This window comes from Paroedura picta, chromosome 9 (assembly GCF_049243985.1).
Source record: "Paroedura picta isolate Pp20150507F chromosome 9, Ppicta_v3.0, whole genome shotgun sequence".
Classification (NCBI taxonomy): Eukaryota; Metazoa; Chordata; class Lepidosauria; order Squamata; family Gekkonidae; genus Paroedura; species Paroedura picta.
Genome location: NC_135377.1, coordinates 21,139,636 through 21,159,708, shown reverse-complemented (window position 1 = coordinate 21,159,708; position 20,073 = coordinate 21,139,636). Strand labels below are relative to the sequence as shown.

The 20,073-nt window shown below is 44.9% G+C and overlaps 1 protein-coding gene and 1 long non-coding RNA gene across 2 annotated transcripts in view; one reads left to right on the top strand and one right to left on the bottom strand.

Annotated features, from left to right (window-relative positions):
- The first annotated feature begins 3,146 nt into the window (after window positions 1–3,146).
- LOC143844552 (uncharacterized) lies at window positions 3,147–18,416 on the top strand. Its single transcript, XR_013234032.1, has 3 exons — window positions 3,147–3,440; window positions 10,465–10,575; window positions 18,336–18,416. It is a non-coding gene; the product is annotated as an uncharacterized LOC143844552 (long non-coding RNA).
- The window catches only part of NIPAL2 (NIPA like domain containing 2), a 48,656-nt gene continuing 46,315 nt past the window's right edge, over window positions 17,733–20,073 (bottom strand). The window contains exons 10-11 of the mRNA XM_077351826.1: window positions 18,403–18,497; window positions 17,733–18,063 (exon numbers count right to left, since the gene is read on the bottom strand). Coding sequence (XP_077207941.1) covers window positions 17,969–18,063; window positions 18,403–18,497 — 190 coding nt within the window. The 3' untranslated portion in view covers window positions 17,733–17,968. The remainder of the gene's footprint in view (window positions 18,064–18,402; window positions 18,498–20,073) is intronic.

The window sequence follows — 20,073 nt, the reverse complement described above, 5'->3', positions numbered from 1 at the left end:
GTTGCAGGTTGTTTCATAGCAGATGATGCTTCTGTACTTTCAACAGCCGCTGCGACTGATTTTAAGTCCAGTCTCAAAATAATATTTGATGCTGTAAATATGAAAACTGTCCACAAGATGTCCCCATAGGAAAAACAATAACTTATTTGGGGGGTCAGGGCTTTTACACCGCTTCCTGGTTCTAAGTACCAAGGCACTGTGAAGGCAGGTTTTCTCATGGTAACAGTGCTGGATTTCAGCTTTGAAATTTGCCTCAAGTACTGTCACTTGTAGATTTTGGTCTTTTTCACCAAGGAACAGTCATATTGTTTTATATTTTCAGAATGCCATTGACTAAGCAGTCAAAATGAGCAGAGAGTGAAGTTAACGGCATCTCTCCACTAACAGCATTAAAGAGTTGGAGAACTTCCTACTGCCTTATTCTTGCCTTATCTTTCAGTGACTTTGCTGCTTGATGGCTAGGAAGAAAGAAGGCAGCTGCATGGAGGGCATTAGAAGGGGACTTCTGTTTGTCGCTAAAGAATTTGAACTACATTTCCTCGAATGTAGCAATTCTCTGTCCACCTGCATACCACTGCTGTAGCTCCTAGTTTGACTAATAGGAAAAGCCAGCCCTGGGCCATAGGAGCAATGGCAGTAGCTCAGGCTGTCATGGCAACCAGCAGCTTCTGGGCTTTGGCAAGGGTCCAGATTACCAATGAGGATCCTGCCTAGAGCAGCCTTTCTCTCCTTTTTTGCTGTTGAGAGACCCCTGGGTCATTCTTCAGGCTTCGGGAAACCCCAGTGCCACAATCATGCAGAGTATGTTTGGGAAGCTAAAGACACGCCCACCTGAAGCCCCACCCCCTCCAGGCCCATCAGCCATCTTGAGAGGGGGATTGACATGATCATACAGGGTCATATCACCCATTAAATGTAGAACAATTATACACACCTACACATATATGAAATTAGTTCCCACCCATTCAGGAAACCCTTTCAGGGCCATGAAGAAACCTCAGGGTTTCTCAAAACCCTGGCTGAGAAAGCCTAGCCTACAGTAAATGTGGTCCATTGCTACTTCAGACTGAAATGCTGTGTCTTGAAGAAGCAGCAGCGTTGGGTTTTTATACCCTGCTTTTAAGTGCCTGAAGAGTTTCAAAGCAACTTACCATTGCCTTCCCTTCCTCTCCCGTCTGAGATAGGTGAGACTGAGAGAGCTCTGAGAGACTCTGGCCCAAGCTCACCCAGTGGGCTGCATGTGGATGGGCAGCGTATCAAATCCGGCTTTCCAGATTAGAAGCCACTGCTCTTAAACAGAAGAGTTGGTTCTTATATGCCGCTTTTCTCTCCCCAAAGGAGTCTCAGTGGCTTACAGTCACCTTCCCTTTCCTCTCCCCACAAGAGATGCCCAGTGAGGTGGGTGAGGCCGAGCGAGCCCTGATATCACTGCTTGGTCAGAACAGCTTTACCAGTGCTGTGGCGAGCCCAAGGTCACCCAGTTGGCTGCATGTTTGGGAGTGCAGAATAGAACCCGACATGCCAGATTAGAAGTCCGCACTCCTAACCAGTACACCAAGCTGGCTCGACTATCATGTCATGCCACCAGTGAGCAGAGCGCATGTGCTGAATTTACTGGGGCTTGTCTTGGGGTCCATAAGGTAATCCTAGGAGCAAGTGCCATTGACTAAAAAACTCCTGCACAGATTTGTGTAGGACGGCTCTCTATGATGCTCTTGTAAAGATGCTCCTTTTAATCAATTTGGACTGTAGCTGGATGAGAGGCAGCTTCTTTTTGCAGTGTAGAAAACCAGCCCTGCACTTTTACCTGTTTCTTTAGCTGGCATTGGGGCCTGGTACTTTGATGGAGGAAAGAGGTTGGATGAACTGTTATTCTGGCTGCTGGGGGGAGGGAGGCAAGGGTATATATTTCGGTCTTGTGAATGACACAGTTATATCCAAGTTCAGTATAAATCCTGTAATAGATCTTGTAATGCCCTCTAGTTATTTCAGCTGTTTATCTTGATATTATTTATGCCCCCCCATGGGTTTCCAAAATAGCATAGTGTCCTGGCCCAATCACTCTTTCTCAGCCTAAACTAAGTTCACCAAATGGGCTTCCGTGGCAGAACGGGGTTTTGAATCTGGGTGTCTCATATCCTAGTTCTATGCTCTAACCCAGGGGTGGGCAAACTGTGGCCCTCCAGATGTCCATGGACTACAAGTCCCATGAGCCCCTGCCAGTGAATGCTGGCAGGGGCTCATGGGACCTGTAGTCCATGGACATCTGGAGGCCCACAGTTTACCCACCCCTGCTCTAACCGCTCTAGCTGTGTGCACATGTTACAAGGAATGCTTAGTTATCTTAGATGTACATGTGTACACTTGATTGTAAGGAAGAGCCAGTGCACATTGTACATGAAAGCAGGGACCAGTACCTGGATAAGTGTGAGGTTTCAATCACATGTTCAGCTGTACATGCATTAAATATAACGTGAGAATTATTCAGTGCACATATAAAAATCAAGTGTGCACTGCATGAATTGTAACTGGTAAACAGGACTCCTACCATGCTGCTATTTAAATTAGGGTTGTTACTAAATATGAGTTCAAATAAAAGTCTTATGTTTTTAGGGTACAGGAAAGTAGTTCATATTGGAAAAGACGATGTCTGGTATACAAAGAAGAAGGAAAGAAGCCCCTGAAGCAGGCAGCAAGAAAACCATTAACTCAGATAGTAAGGACCTTCTCTGTCCTGTTGATCCTTTCTCTCCAGATTTCTATTCTTAGAGCAATTTCTTCCTTCTTGGAAGTTCCATACTCTTACCCACTCTCTCAGAGATGTAATTAGGAGCCTATCTTTCTCTCTCCTCTTTGCTATAGGAACTATATTAGTTCCTAAATAAGCCATTATCGAATCTTTAATCAGGTTGTGCACCGTTGCTGTGTTAATTACTCAGGTCATTGTGTGAAACTGAAATGGGTGTGTGTGTGTGAAATCTGTTTTCTTCAGATGGCCTCAAACAAAAATCTATACTGGGAATTTTCTTCACCTGGCAACTAGAATAAACAAACATGCATGATATATATATATATGCACTCAGGTCGGGAAATTCTATTTCCTCTTGTTAACAGAGTTGTAAATTTGTACAGGCCATTTACAATTGCCGCCTATTAATCTTGGTACGCGAGAGATTGAGAGTAGCTCCTGAGGCAAACAGAATGGGAGTGTCTTTGTTATGATAGCTTCATAATTCACTTCAGAAGTGACAGTTCCAGAATGTTCTAGTGTCTGAGATCACGAGCCATTTAAGGATGCTGGCCTATACACAGAGAGAGAGACACACACACACACACTTTGACCTTTTAACGTAATAGCAAATAAACCATGAATTTTGAAGATCCTACTCTGAATTCTCAACACAAGTTTCTCAGACCCTTTTCACTGACTTTGGTAACAGGTGAGTAGTATCCTTACACAGTTTCCCCAAGGATTACAAAAAAAAAATTATAGGTTGAAGTGAAATGATTCCCTTCTGCAAAGTGTGGACAACCTATGAAGGGCTCTAGAACATTTGAAAGCCCCTTATAAACCAAGTATTATGTTCATGTTAGCATAAAGCAGGGGTAGTCAAACTGCGGCCCTCCAGATGTCCATGGACTACAATTCCCAGGAGCCCCCTGCCAGCGAATGCTGGCAGGGGGCTCCTGGGAATTGTAGTCCATGGACATCTGGAGGGCCACAGTTTGACTACCCCTGGCATAAAGTAATGCTTCATATTGGTTTTCCTAGTTATCACATCCTTGATCCTACAGCACTTGCCAGGAACCAGAATGGACATGAAGAGAGGTGTCAGGGGCTAAAATTGATTATACATGAGCCAGTTTAGAGCAAACCTGGTGACTCTGGGCTCCAAATCAGTTGACAGACTGTGGGAACTCAAACCTACCAATACTAGACAGTCATAGCTGACCTCTTACAACACAGTGGTAGCGGCTATGAGGGAGCCACTCATAGGCTGGTTTTCTTTTGGGCTGTAGTAAACACATTTGACAGCACACTATGATTAAAAAGAGTTCACTTTCCCTTGGTTTGAATCTAAAAGTCAGCAGTGTTTCATTTCCACAAAAATAGAGGCTATCCTGCCTCAGAACATCCAGGTATCCTCTAGCACAGATAAACTCTGAGGGGAGGAAAGGACAAACATTTCCTTTTTTCCTGGCATCTTCCTTTTGTAAACACTTCAAATCCAATTACCACTGTGTTTTGTCTGAGAGGTGCCTAATAATGTAACAACTTGACTGGAAGCTCAAGAAAAAGGTCCTCATCTGTCTCTGGAAAAAAGTTTGAGGATTATTTTTTATCTGCTAGAATCAGATCCTGATTTCTTGTCATGTAATGTCTGAACTGGCTCAGGAAAATGGCAGAATTAACTGGAGAAGAAATGGGACTGGGAAAGGGAAAATTTGACTGGTAGTAAAATACCCGCCTCTTGGAGTCCTAGTAATCTCACAAACATGCTGAATAATGTACTTTCAATCCATTTTCAATCCCCCTTGACAACTGGATTTTACTGTGCAAAGCAAAGGGCATTTTCAGTGAATGGAATTGGTCAGTGTGTGTGAAAGTAAAATGACTCTTAGTAGCCATTTTCCTCCCCTTAATTAGAACAACTTGTCCTGTATTTAATAATAGGCACTGGCTTTATACCCCACTTCTCACTATCCAAAGGTGTCTCAAAGTGGCTTATATTCGCCTTCCCTTCCTCTCCTCACAACAGAAACCCTGTGAGGTAGGTGAGGCTGAGAGGGAGAAACCTCTGAGAGAAACCGCTCTGTGAGAACAGCTCTAACAGGGCTGTGATTAGCCCAAGGTCACCCAGCTGGCTGCATGTGGAGGAAGGGGGAATCAACTCTGGCTCGCCATTTTAGAAGCCACCACTCTTAACTACTACACCAAGCAATACACAGGCGATAGCTCTCCTTGTCTGGCTAGGAATCAACTTTGGCTCAGTGGGAGAGCATCTTCCTGGTGTGCTTAAGGTAGGTTCAATTCCTGGCATCTCCACTAAGGATATGTCGGTGATGTGAGTCCTCTATCTGAAACTCTGCCAGTCTGAGTAGATAATACTACTGATTTTGATGGAACAGGAGCAATTCAGGATAAGGCAGCTTCCTATATGTGTATGTTGGTATTCTTAAGTTTAAAATGACTTTCCAAAGTGAGGCCCAACTTGCTGTTGTAATGTAGACGCTTCAACAGAGGTGTTTAGTCTGGTGCCAGGATTAAAGAGTTAACAAAATTACAACTCCTTTCTGCAAGTCATTTTTGTCAGCATATTAATTGCAACCAGGCCTTCTGAATACTTTCATGGTGCAATAGCTCTTGTAAGTTAGTTGGCAAATATATCAAGGGTCTCCAAATTATATCACAAAAAAGTATCAAATTAACTAAGAACTATAACCAGATCTTTCCAAAGGAAAGCAGATGGGGAGAGGGATAAGGAACAGGGAGTGCAGGGAGGACTTTAAAAATCTGATTGTGAAGAACATTCAGGTCTCCTTCAACCCCACAGGAAGCATGTTGGTAGTGAGAAACCCCTGAATACATATGTTTCAGTTCATGTCCGATGGGAATGAAGAACAGTTGTCTTTCGAGGCTGGTGCCACTCAACCGTAACTGTCATGGTCCCTTTGGACTCTGTGGAATGGCAGCAGAGGGACAGGAAGGACAAAACCTTGCAACTTCCTGTTCATTGTGCTTCTCTGTCCAGATATTTGATTGTGTTTAAACAGTAGGCCCGGGAAACCAGAGGGTCCATGGAAGACCAGCCAGGTTTGAAGTAAGCCATAATTCTTTTGTGTGGCTCTCAACCTGTTTGTTTCTTTGACATTAGAAAATCTACCACTCTTTTTGTTGGTGTAATCTGGGAGTTTATGTTATAAAAATTAGCAGAGTTAACGTATAAATGATGAGACGAGACAAGGCATACTGTATATAAAAAGACAAGTTTATTAGCTAAACAGGATAGGGGAAACTGGAAGGTAAAACAATAAAACACATAGTTTCCTTAGCTCATACAGGAGCTCTACACCTCAGCTGTTACATGGTGAAGATTCAAGATGGATCTACCTATCTGCCTAGAGTAGATCTCTTCTCAAACAAAGGGAGGAAGGAGAATTCTTCTCTTCCTGCTAAAGTTGCAGACCTGGTAAACAAGCATGAGGCAATGGCCCCTAAACAAATCTGCATATCTATAAATAGACCACATGACCCACTCTGCCTGACCCCACTAGCAAGAAGTGGGTTAAATAGTTAACTCTGTAACTGAGACAAAGTCTAACACTTTTGCTTGGTCAATAGTGCGTCTGAAATTGAAATCTGCCACACTTGGTCCTTTGGAAAACTTGCATTCCATTTGGCACCTGCATTGTGAGCTGTAGACTGGGTATGAAATCTCCACCAGATTTCAGATTCCAAACCTTAACGACTCAACCATCATCACATCTCCACAACAATGTGAACCTTTGCCTTTTTTCAAAAGTATAAGTCTCACAGCCACTCTTGTTTGGTGTATAAATCATATAATTTCTGGGCAATGATTACCGCTGCTGCTGCTTCGTCATCATCTTCATCCACAAAGATGCCTCATAACATACTATGTCATCCCCTCTCTTTTGGTCCCACACCCAAAGATTTGTCATCAGGCCAGCTCTTTTCTCATCTTCTCAGTTTCTCTCTCCTTCTCTCTCCTTCCTCTTTCAGTGAGTTCTTCATTTCACAGGATGGACAGACTCTCCTTTGCAGGTGGACCTTTCTGGCTGCAAGAGAACTGATGCCATCCCATGTATCTGGATCCTGCTAGAGCAGAAGCAATGTAGGTATTCTTCTATCTCTGCTCAGGTTCCATCTTGCAATGGTGGGGTGAAGCTACTACATTGTGTATCTTCCCCCACCATTAAAATCCTTGCGTTCCCAGCTGTACCTACAAGCTCCAAAGAGGAGCAATTGTAGCATATGTGGTAGATAGATCACCTACGGAAACAAGGCACTGAGGTGCAGATAACAACCACACACCAGCACTGATCCAGCTTCCAGGAGCACTGATGCTGGTGTGTTTAAGAATGGCGACATGCACTCCCATCTGGCGCGGAGACTTTTCATGAGAACCTATACCATGGAAGAAGGTGCCATGCTTTTGTGGGCTCCCACATCCTCAGTGCAACTTGACAATCCCTAAAGTGGTTGGACCAAGCCACAAATAGTAGGTGCCTGGAACATCCTCAAGGGAGGCATCACTAGATTCTCACATGGGCCCACTTTAGTTGAAGAACTGGACCTAGGTTGAGTGCAAAGCAGGTGCTCCACAGAGGTATAATATTGACATAGGTAAGCTAAAGCTGGTGTTCTTCAGCCTGTCCTTTAACATTCCCATGGGTACCTAGGGTGAGATCCTGGAGACAGAGTATAGACATTCCAGGGATGGAGCCAGGCTGTGTGGCTGAAGGCAGGACTGATCTTCAACAGGTTATGAGAAGTGTCTGGTGGGATCTCAGCATGAATGGAGGCCTAGAAATGGAGTTGGTAGAATCATAACCTTTGTCTGGATGGCTGTACAGTTTACTGGCTCTCAGTTCTACTGATTCCCTTGGCCAAATGCAGCGTTTATGGTTCTGCATCACTGCAATAACGTGTGGCCATCTTATTTGCCTTGGAAGCCTGCAAGATGCTAAGGAGCAGAAGAGCATGGTCGAAGAAAAGACTCTGAAACCGGATCACCTTTTGGATTTGGCTTATTTTTAAGTTGATTAAGTTAGTGTATTGGAGGAGCATAACTCCCCCCCCTACTCCTTAAACAGCTGCAAGAATGAAATACAAACCAGAACGAAAGAGAGCCACAAATTCTGTTGCAAAACCAGGGCTGCTGGGGCCTTGGCCCCTCTTTTGGAGAAGCTGGAAAAATTCATCCGAAACCAGCCCTAGCTGAAAGATGTCTTTATGCAGATTGTTCTGTATCGTTGTCCATCGGGACATCCACATGTTGAAGGAGGCTGTTGCTTCGTCTTGCAGATGGCTTGTCTATTTCTGCTGGGGGATATGCAAATTACTTATTTAAGGCTGTACGGTCTTTTAAAAAAACCTGTAGCTTCCAAATTCCCAGGGATCACGAACGGCTTCCTTAACAGAGATGTTTGATATAAAGCCTCCATTAAGAAAACAGATGTTTGTTTTTTTTATTTAGAAGTGGAATTTTAATTGTGTGCCATATTTTTGATCTTGTAAAAATACCTCTGTTTGTTTCTCCCTTTTTTATTAACAGAAATGCATCATTACTGCCTGTGGCTACATTGCTGGAATAACATTGTAGATGGGGGAAGCAGACAAACAGATCCCATCAGAGCCACTTTTATTACTCAGAGCACCCAGGGAAAAGTCATGCTCCAGCCTCTGCCATAAATTTAAAGCAAACTCCCCCGCCATTAAAATACTTGCGGGTCCCAGCAGTACCTCCAAGCTCCAAAGAGGGGCAATTTTAGCATATGTGGTAGATAGATCACTTATGGAAACAAGGCACTGAGGTGCAGCTAAAATGTTTATATCCATTGATGTTTGCACCTCTTCCACCAGTGACCTCTTTCTCCCTCCAGTTCTAAAGCTGGGAGAGAGTCCAGGGCTGTTTCTGCACTTACTTTGTCTATTCCCTTGTGGATCCTACTGAATTCAGATCGATTTGAACTCGGGTCTTCCTCTATCTCCCCTCCCATTAAAACTGAAAAGTGTTCTGCACGTGTTTAGGGAAGCTCAGAAGGGCAGAGCCAAGCACAGCAGGAGCCTCTTTCTTTCTTTTCTTGAATGGGGAGGGGGAGAGGATTGGAGACAGCAGAGAAGGGGGAATAAATCCAAGAGAAAAATCTCTGCTGAGAGAACTTAGGGCTTCTGGAGCTTCTGCTGAGAGAAGTTAGGGCTTCCCCTTTAAGGGAAACCTTGCAGCCTGGGAAGGAGGAAGCCTTTGAACTGACGTCCTGGCCAATCATGGCTTTTCTACAGCGTTGGAGGCTTGAGGCAGCAAGTTAGTTCGGGACTAGCAGAGAGCTGCATGCTTTCTCATGCCAATTTTTCAAATATTGGTTATATCCACTGTAGGAAAAAGGTAGGGTCACTCCAAATCAATCCTGCTTGTTGCGGAGTGAAAATTTAACTCGCCCAAAATCAAAATGGAAATTGCATTCCGTGTAGACAGCAGGAAGAGGACGACACCAGGAAAGTCTTCGTGAAAAGTCAGTAGAGCCATTCCGGCTAGAGCTGTTGCACACGAACAACACGCTTTAGTTTTGATCCCTTGTGGAATGCCAGTCCTTGGTTTTATAAAGTGATATCCATTCTGCCAAAAAGAATTATTCAGATGGTACCTGTGTACAAGGATCCCAGATGTGTTGTAATTCTAGGTAGGCTTCATCACCTAGCTGTGTACAATTCAAGCCTTGCAATTACGGACCGCATTGAATGTTTCCATCTTCTGTTGCTTTCAATAGGAGTAGCCGAACGAAGGCCCGCCAACCAGTAACTTCCATTTAATTGTTTTAAAGGGACTCTTGAATCATGCTTTTAGTTGATTGGCCTTTGGAGGACCAGATGATCGCATGTTCTTTGCTAATCTTAAGAAAACAACTACTTTGCAGGCATATAAAAGCCAGCCGCCTCTGGTTCAACAGCTGGGATTGTAAGATTACCTAAAAGTCACAGGGCTTGTGATAAAATATTTGGCAACCCACACATATTCCCATAAGGAAAAGTCCGGTCTTGCTCAACAGAGCAAAAATGTTGCTGAAGGGTTCGAAGATATTTTGCATGTAGACACACACTGTTGCGATATTCACCTCCAGGGTAACTTCACTTTGACTTGGAGTGGCTGGCGTTTGTCTCCTACAGCAGGGGTAGTCAACCTGTGGTCCTCCAGATGTTCATGGACTACAATTCCCATGAGCCACTGCCAGCAAACGCTGGCAGGGGCTCATGGGAATTGTAGTCCATGAACATCTGGAGGACCACAGGTTGACTACCCCTGTCCTACAGGACAGGAGAGATGAACAAAGAGAGAGGAATATAGCAGGACTTCTCCTGTGCCCCAGTTCTGTCTCTCTGTGAAAATATAAGGTATACCAAGGCTCTTCTCAATATGTGGAGGGCCAAATTGCATAAGATTAGAATCCCACAGTTGACATGTTTGGGTACAGAAAGCTCAACACACACACCACTGGTTTACCACAAACCACACAAAACAGAATTCTTCAAGAGGGGTTTCTTGCACAAGTAATAGGGCCGTTCTATAATATAAGGGTTCAGAAAGTTGCATAGGTAAAGGATAGGAACTGTGGCCTGTACTACCGTATTGCTGCCTGTCCCCATAGGTATGCTCTTGCTGTACCGTTTCGATGCCCTTTGTCATGTTTAAGTGTTTATACTTTTTTCCAACTCTGTTTTAGACTTCTGCTTGTTTCCCGATCTGTGGCGTTCCAGCCCCTTTGCACTGTTCACCGGATGTCCGATCCTGTTGCTTGTGTTTGACTCAGGGAGAAAGTCAGACTATACGTAAGGTAAATAATAAAGATTTGCAGCCTCGTTTGCATCCCTAAAGGAGCTTGGGAACCCATTTCCCAGCATGGAGTGGTGGTTAAAACCGTGCCCTGCCCTGGAAAGCTGGTGACTGTTGTAGGGTTAACTTGAAAGAGGCGATAATGAGATGGCAAGCCATTTTGGGTAGCCTTTGCAGAGAACAACTGGGATACAGATAAAAGAAATTTAAGTTCAACACAGGCCTCCCAGCGCACATTCTCTGTGCAAATAACATCATTAAATGTTGCACTTAAATCTCTGTGCTTTAGATGCATTGTACATGCATTCACTGTAACATGTGTAGGACTTCCATGTACAGCAGGGGTAGTCAACCTGTGGTCCTCCAGATGTCCATGGACTACAATTCCCATGAGCCCCTGCCAGCGTTTTCTGGTGGGGGCTCATGGGAATTGTAGTCCATGAACATCTGGAGGACCATAGGTTGACTACCCCTAATGTACAGGGTATTCATGGCTTTTCTTTGCACACAGAGTAATTCTTATGTTCAGCCATACACATGTTGCGTTTAACATATGATTTAAACATGACATTTATCCAGGCACAGGTTAATTTTTTTATTTGAAAGAGAATACATCTTTAGATCTTTCTTCCAAACAACCATATAAACTTACATGCAACAGGTCCGTGTGTTCACTGTAATGCACATGCAGGGCGTTAAGAGAATCCTACCCCTCCAAGGTTTAGAAAGCTTCCCAGGCATGCTGGAGTCAGCATCACCAGTTTGAATCTCCCAATCTTTTACAAAAGTAGGAGAGTAGGAGCCGTTCACTCAGCTGCTTTCCTCCGATCTATGCCAACACACAAGCAAAACGGAGAAGTTTTCTGTAGAAGGGGATGCTATCATGCAACTTGTGTGCTTTTGGAGCACCCACTGGCACGTGCTTGGAGTACAGCTTCATCAGTGATGCTGCTGGGTATCACAAGAAAGCATTCGTCTCTCCACCAGGCGTTTGGTTGAGGCCGGGCGACTCAACAACATCTGTTGGTCCCCCAAACGCCCCACTCCAAGATCTGAGCCATGTTGACCTCCCACGGGTTCATGTCAAAGGTTGAGAGTTGTTATCGCACAGTGAATGTGTTGTAGCATTTTGTTACCATCCTTTATGTTCAGTTTTGGAACCACTGTTGCATTTGTGGTCACTCGATTATGATGTATACTCACAACGTTTTATGTAAACTGACCTGAGGCTTACGGGAGGGCAATATAGAAATTTAAGAAAACAAATAAATAAATAATCAGTTAAGATGCAGCTAAAACAAGCTTAAAGTCTCCCTAGAAGCAAAATTGACTAAAGAAGAGTTGATATTTATACTCTGCTTTCACTGCCTGAAGGAGTCTCAAAGCAGTTTACAATCGCCTTCCCTTTCCTCTCCCCACAACAGGCACCCTGTGAGGGAGGTGAGGCTGAGGGAGCTCTGAAATAACTGTGCCTTGCCCAGGTCTCCTAGTAGGCTTCACATAGAGGCAGGAATCAACCCGTTCTCCAGATTAGAGGTCGCCGCTCTTAGCCACCACACCAAGGTGTCTCACAATACAGGCACTCTAGGGATGCCGGGTTTGTGAGATTTAGGCCTCCTTTGGAACTGGTCCCTTCATAGCCCAGGCTACCTTGATCTCATCACATCTGGAAAGCTAAGCAGGGTCATGCCTGGCTAGTCTTTGGAGGAGAGACCTCCTAGGAATGCCAGATCACAATGCAGAGGCAGACAAGGGCAAGGGCAAGGGCAAGCCACCTCGGGACATCTCTTGCCTTGAACACCCCTCAGCATCCCCATAAATCAGCTGCAACTTGACAGCTTTCTACCACCCCCTTCTCATGTAACCCCCCCCCTTTTACATGATAGAAAAGAGAAACTCTACCACCTCATCAAGAATGACTATCTGGGTAAGTAAACAAATGAGGTCTCATGTCTCCCTTGCAAGGAATCCGTAGATGCATGTTCAACGTTTGTTTCTGATTTGATGTCATCCACGGGATACGGTGAGTTCGTCCATGAACTGGCCTGTTGTGGATCTTTCTGCACGATGTCCCCTCATCCTATCGGAGTGGCCCAAACCCCAGAAGCTCACCTTTTGGCTGGTTTTGCTAGATGTGAGGATCGCCCCAACAACTCTCTTCTACGAGCCATGGAGTTCAATCCAAGGATTCCCTTTCAGCATGGCCAGCCCTCACCCTGAGCAGGTACAGCTCATAGAAGCATTTGCCACCCAAGGACGGTGGTGAACTTGAAACAACCTTGCTAACACCCCCTCCAAAAAAGAGATTTGGCCTGAAATTGCCTTTTGCCACATTTTTAGCGATTAGCTTCAGTTTCTAAAAATAAAATATAAGAACAAGTAAATTTTTGGCCCTAGACGAGAAATACTATACGGGAGAGATTAGCATAGCAGTTTATTAAGAGAATCGTATTGCAAAGCACAGGATGTTGTTCCTTTCTTTTCTCCTTGTTACACCCCCCCTTCCCTCCCTCATTCCCCTATTACTCACTAAGTACTTGCTTTTGGATCTGGAATGGTGACCTGGAGGGGAATCTGGGTCCCAGTTGCGAAATGGGAAACGCAGAATCGGTTCGTTTCTTGGCACCCTGCGAACCCCCGTGTTTTCGGGATGGGGGCAAAAGCGAGGCTTAAGACCACAGGACTCTGTGGGAGAGGACCATTGATGGCACACCAGCAAATGGAGCAGAGGATCATGCCAAGGCTGTCACTCCCCATCAGCGGTTTGGATGGATTTCCTCCTTGGAGAAACATTTCAAATGCTCGGGGCTAAATTGTGCGCAGGCAACAGGTGGTTTGCTTTACCAAAGGGCATGTGTAATGCTGAAGTGAACGCAAGCCAAGTTCCAGCAGATGTGCCGTAGCTCGCTCGGCTTGGTGGAAGGACATTTTTCATGTTATGTGTGGAAAAGAGCAGTAACCCTGGTTCACTTGAAGAGGTCTTGGTCACAGAATAGCCATTAGCAAATGAGTCATCCCAATCACAGAGCAAACCGCTGTGGGCTTCTTGTATAACAAACATATGCAAAGCGAGACTCAGCGGAGAAAAAAGAAACGGACCTCCTGGGAGCTCAGTTCAAGTAAGCAATTTTTAAAATGATGGTATTACCAATATGCTAATTCAAAAGATTTGCAACACAATTCGGGATACATTACGTTGAGCAGTCCCACTGATTTCCCTAAGCTTTCACATGTGTGTGTTTGTGTGTGTGTGCTTTGCAACTGTGGATTAATACATTGATCTGTCTATTGTGCATGGAGGCTGGCAAGCAGAATCAAAATCCGCTGCTGGGCGAAGAAGAAGGGGAAGCGCTGATTTTTCATACCCTGCTTTCCTCTAAAGTGGCTTACAAACACCTTTCCCTTCCTCTCCTGCACAAACAGATGCCCTGTGAGGGAGGTGGGCTGAGAGAGCTCTATGTGAACTGCTCTGCAAGAAGAGCTCTGAGAGAACTGTGACTGTCCCAAGGTCACCCAGTTGTCTGCATGTGGAGGGGTAGGGAATCAAACCCGGTTCTCCAGATTAGAGGCCTCCACTCTCAATCACTACAACATCCACAAGGTGTGTGCGTGTGCGTGCTTAGCATGAACCCATTGTTGTTGGACGTTTTTGATTCTTTATAATTGAGCAGAGAACAGGATGCTTTGAATACAACCCCTTTAAATAAAGTTCATCCAGCTGGCAGGTATAGAACCAGAAGCCTAATTCTCTGCATACACATCTCCTGGCTGGACCCTGGACTCCTGTGCCATGTTCTGTGCCAAACAGAAAGAACAGAGGTGAACATGAAATTTCTGTGGTGGCATTCCCATGCACCAGCAATGTGTATGGAACTACTTTGCATCATGTCAGGTCACGGGCCCGTCTAGCTTGGCACTGGTTTTCTCCTCTTCTGATCAAACAGGGAATGCTCTGGTAAGGGAAATGTTTTACAGTTTCCTTGTTACAGATGACTGGGCTGCTTCCACACACTGCCAATTCTCCACACAGCTCTTGTTGCTGTTGGGAATACAGAGGAATGCACAATGGCAAAGGAGGATCCGTGCAGCATTTCCCCCTGTGCATTCCTTGCTTCAGTCTCCCCCCCTCTCCCGTCCAGCTGCTGCCACTGTTCCCCTTCTCAACCAGAGGGCTTGCTTTCAAATCCTGGGGATCGCTAGAACACTGCAGTTTTATAACATTTCCCCTTTTAACTCCCCAATGAAAAAGGCATGATAACCCCCCCCCCCATAAAAGTAAACAAAGTTGGGAATTACATTATTGCAATAAATCATTATATAAATGCTTTGGTGATCCAGTAAATTTTAAAAAGTCCTTCAATGAGTATGCACATGGGGGCAGAGACATCAGCTTTGGGGGCTTGAGGCAATATCAGTCAATGTGCACCTTTCTCATTCACACAGCACCTGATGGTGCATTGGCCAGGCCTGATTTAAGAATTCATGGGCCTTAGCAGAGCACAACTGCCACTGCTAAGTGTGCTATACTAGGGAAAGTTGGGATTTTGGAAACAGCTGACAGCTTCACTTTGCAGAAGACATTTCTCGAGCATAGGTAGAAAACACAAGCGCAATGCCTCAATACCTAAGAGGACCTTCACACTTATGTGGCCTGTGGTCCACACACATGGTCAATGAGCAATGCTCATGCTCAGATGATAACGGAGCATGCATTTTTCAGTTCTTGTGGTCTGCAAGCTGTGTGTAGACCCCTGCGTAATCACAGAGTGAAATCCCCCTAACCATACAGCACCACAGGATCCCTGGAATCACCAGGCCCGTAGCACATGCTACTAGGAGAAATCGCTTCTGGAATCAGCTGTCCAAAAGAATCATACCAAAACAGCTTTGGGATTGAGGACAGCAAAGCAGGAGAAAACACAGAAGCAGGACAAGCCAAGACAGATCACTTTTAAGGGAACAGTTTGGAACTTTTGCCAAGATGGGGGACAGATTAAGGTGGTCTGCCAAAGGCAAATTAATATGATGTCTTCTTGACTGGCTTTCTGGCTGACATGACGGGCATTGTTGGAGGAGCCTCGTTTGATTTTCGGAACTGACCCAGTAGCCAAGCAGTGGATCAGATCGCTCTTAGCACCATCTTTCATCTCCGTCACTCTGCTCCTTGATCTACAGACAGGTCTTTGACGTAGATTACTGGAACTCTCTTTTGCAATCCTTTAAGATGGCCAGTAGGAGTCTCTTCCTACACAGCACGGCTTTCAGAGGTAAGGTGGCTAGTTGAGGAAAGGCAGGAAATGGGAAGGCAATTTCAGAGGAGGGCTGTAACTACCAGTCTCAGAAGGAAGAGTTCCATGGACCGGCATTTTGTGGTGGTAAGACCCAAGGATTGGGTATGTGTGTATAGATCCAAGAACATGCACACTGCATTGGTAGCTAGGAGCTCTTGATATAGGGCAAAACAAACTCTTAGGGGCAAGCTGATGCAATGCCCCCCAAACAATAATTTGATGGTTTTCCTAAATTAGGCAAAATGCGTGAAAAGGAGTTTGAGGACTCTGAAAAGACCAGATGGGAAGCAAATAGGTTTGGTGAATAGAAAAGAAATTTGATTAAGTGTCACTTAATGAGGGTAAGTGGGTGCAGAGGAAGTAAGGTTGGACTTGATGAGATTAGTCCAAGGGTGAATCAGTAGGTTTTGGGAGATCCATTGTCCTAAAGTTTTTCATCTCCCTGGGGCATGGAGGGGACAGTAGACAGATGCTCTTATTCACGTTCCAAAAATACTTATCCAGGCTTATTTCTGACTGGCATCCATTTTATCTCAATTTGGGACAGGTAGTGTCTGGTCTGATTTTTTTGAGATGATATCTTAAGAAGGGTGTTTCTGCTTAAGCTACAAACTGCCCCTCTATGAGAGGAGCGGTCTGACTGCTAACAATTTGATCCCTGTAGGCCAGAGATCTCCAGGCTGCACCTGGAGTATGGCAACCCTAGCAGATCTCCACTTCTGAAACACACTGAATTATTGGGTTTGCCAACCCCCAGTTGGTGGCTGGAGATCTCCTGAGATTACAACTGACCTCCAGGCAACATAGATTAGTTTCCCTTGAGGAAATGGCCACTTCAGAAGACTGATTCTATGCACTCCTCAGGCTCCACCCCTAAAATCTCCAACATTTCCCAAGCTGTCAATCCTCTAAATCAGGGGTGGTCCAACTGCGCCCCTCCAGATGTCCATAGACTAGCATTCCCATGAGCTGGCAGAGGCTTGTGGGAATTGTAGTCCATGGACATCTGGAGGGCTGCAGTTTGTGGAAATGGTAAATTATCATTCAATTGATTGGCTGGCTCCTGCATTTTACTTCCACGCCCACTTCTCTGAAGGGACACCCCACCATTCCAGGGGTTCCTCTGCAGTCAAAAGGTTGAAAAAGGCTGAGCCACCTGGTGGGGGGGGATGCAAATGAGACAGGGAAGGAGAAGATATGCAGCTTACTGAAGGTAAATATACACAAGGCAAGCACCCAAAAAATACCAACATGAACTCAACTGAAGCAAAGTCATGTATCAAACAGGCACACACTTAGCCAGCCATGAACAGACGAACAAAGTCACAGTTCTTAAAAATGTTCTTCAGGGAGCATCTTTTGTCTCTTGTTTTCACTGCTCCAGTCCTCAGGATTGTATTTTCTGGTTGCTCAATCAAGAACATTTAACGCTGATGAGTTCCGTTTAATAGCATTTACTGATTTGTCATATCATTATAGCTGAAAGCTGTCCTTTTATCACCTTTTAATGTATACTTCTGGGTGAAATGAAACACCCAATGAGTACAGACACAGGAAAGATGATTAATGAACACATACGACCTGGATGGATTTCAAGGGTAGGTCCTTCCACAAGTAAAGCCCAGGTCCAAATCTGCTTTGTGAATCTCCCATTATTCTATTAAAATGCAAGTTGTTCTAAGGCTTAGTGTCATCCAGCCCCTGGTGGACCGTGAAACAGCAAGCAGTGTCAACAGGCGAGGGAAAAGATCAGTGTAAGAAAGGGCCGCAGGCAAAATGGATACGATCCAACAGCGTTGTCTGTGCACAGGCATTGCCTGGCTGCAGAGAAATACGAGATCCCAGAAAAAGAGCCACCGCACAAGCATAACACCCAGTTTTCCTTTAATGACCTATTACTTTGAACACAATAGTGGAGTTAAATTGCAATGTGTTTGCAATAGCCAAGGGATCCTCAAACAGGATTAAATCACCATAAGAGCTGTCAGGATGAAATAACTTGACACACAATGCGCATGAGTAATCAAAGGGCGGTGTTGAATGTGAAGCCAATAAATAAGCGGTTTCTCTTGTTAAGTGACATTTAATAGATGCTCTTTTCTTTTAGCGTTGAGTCTTTACAGACTCACCTTCGTTGAGCAAAGAGCCATAGGATAGGTTGTTAGAGTCTGGCTGGATTTTCCCTCTCGTCGTCAGTCCTGTGGGATTAAAATAATAATAAAATACATAGTTGGAGCAACTATGATAAATCCAACCTAACAAGTGTAATTATTTCCCCCTCAGAAGGCTTCTCAATTGGCTTTGCTGTGAGAGTCTGTGGCCAAAGGCTGGAAATAATTCAAGATTTAAAAAAAATATATATATATCAGGAAAAGAAATTAAGTGAAGAGCAATTTTTATTAAAACCGATTGGAGGATCCACTTGATGTGGTTTTTCTTTTCAGCCTTTCTGTTTGTGGATGTTTTTCAGATGCACGAATCGCAAATCGGGATGACAGCCTGAATATCTGACACAACATTTCCAGAAATAAACTTACCAGGAATGTGTCCATAGTCTATATAAAAACTTGTCAAATGTTCCTTGCCTCTATTTTGGGTGATTAAAAATACTCCAACGAATGACAGAAGGCACCTGCAGAGGCATTGTCAAAAATCATTATGTCATTTATTTGGTCAGTTCCTTGATTTATACTCACTCTCTCCAGTGAGGAGCGTCAACCTCTTCTCTTCCATTTCACCCTAACAACAAATCCTATGAAATAGGTTAGGCTGAGATTGTGAAAATGACCCAATGCCACTTGGCAAGCTTCCATGGCAGAAAAAGAAGGCTGGTTCTGACCTTTCCTTGGTGTTATGGGAGCTGTCGCCCTGACCTTGATAGTCCAGGTTAGCCTGCTCTTAGAAGCTAAGCAGTCAGCTCTAATTGGTATGTGGATGGGGGGCCACCAAGGAATAAGCAGGCAATGGAAGGAAGGAAGGAAGGAAGGAAGGAAGGAAGGAAGGAAGGAAGGAAGGAAGGAAGGGAGGGAGGGAGGGAGGGAGGGAGGGAGGGAGGGAAGAAAGAGGGAGAGAACGAAGGAAGGAAGGGAAGAAAGAGGGAGGAAAGCAAGGAAGGATGGAGGGAGGGAAGGAGGGAGGGAGGGAAAGGAAGGAAGGCAGGCAGGCTCCCCTGCTCTGGGCTAGCCTGCTTTCATCAGAAGCTAAGTGGGGTTGACCTTGGTTAGCACTTGGATGGGAGACCACCCTGGAAGCCCAAGGAAGCCACACAGAGGCAGGCAATGGTAAGCCTCCTCTGTTCATGTCTTGTCTTGAAAATGCCTCGAGGGGGTCGCCATTAGTCGGTTGTGACTTGACAGCACTTTCCGCTCACCACGTGGGAGCCTTGCTGGCCCACTGGAATCTGAGGCGTGTCGTCTCAGTACTGCTTGCGTTCTGCCTCTCGTGTGGGTGGCCTAAATCTTCTGGCATTACCAGAGCAGCTCTCCTGCTAATAAGGTAACCATTAGCCATTTTATTGTAGGTGGCAAGTACAGAGGAAAACGGGCCCCAGGAGCCTCATCGTCATCTGTCTGTGTTCAGGGTGGGCTTGCTTGACTCAGGTCAAGCTGCCCTTGTTGGGAGGAAATGTTCTGAATAAAGCAGTTCACCCCCAGCCCATGCAGGAGACGACGGAGTCTCTCAGGGCCAATTTTACACTGCTAGGGATACAATCACATGGAGAAAGCATCAGCAAGAACTGGGTGGTACACTGACGCGGTCGTCACCGGCCAGCATTTTATTTTATTTTTTCAGAATTCATATGCCATGTTTCCACTACAAAAATGCCGCTCTGAGCCTGAGGAGACAGACCAGAACATTTTACAATAATTTATTTATTTATTTATTTAATTAATAAATAGTTTTGAATAAATATAGTCAAGGCGGGATACAACGACACAAAGGAAGTTCTTGAAAATACTTAAAGAGCATCCGTTAGACAGTATGTTTTAAAACAGGGGTAGTCAACCTGTGGTCCTCCAGATGTCCATGGACTACAATTCCCATGAGCCCCTGCCAGCAAATGCTGGCAGGGGCTCATGGGAATTGTAGTCCATGGGCATCTGGAGGACCACAGGTTGACTTACCCCTGTTTTAAAACACATAATGGATTAAACCAATATGGCCTGCAGTGTGACAGTACCAAACACCAAAGGAGATGGTACTAAATT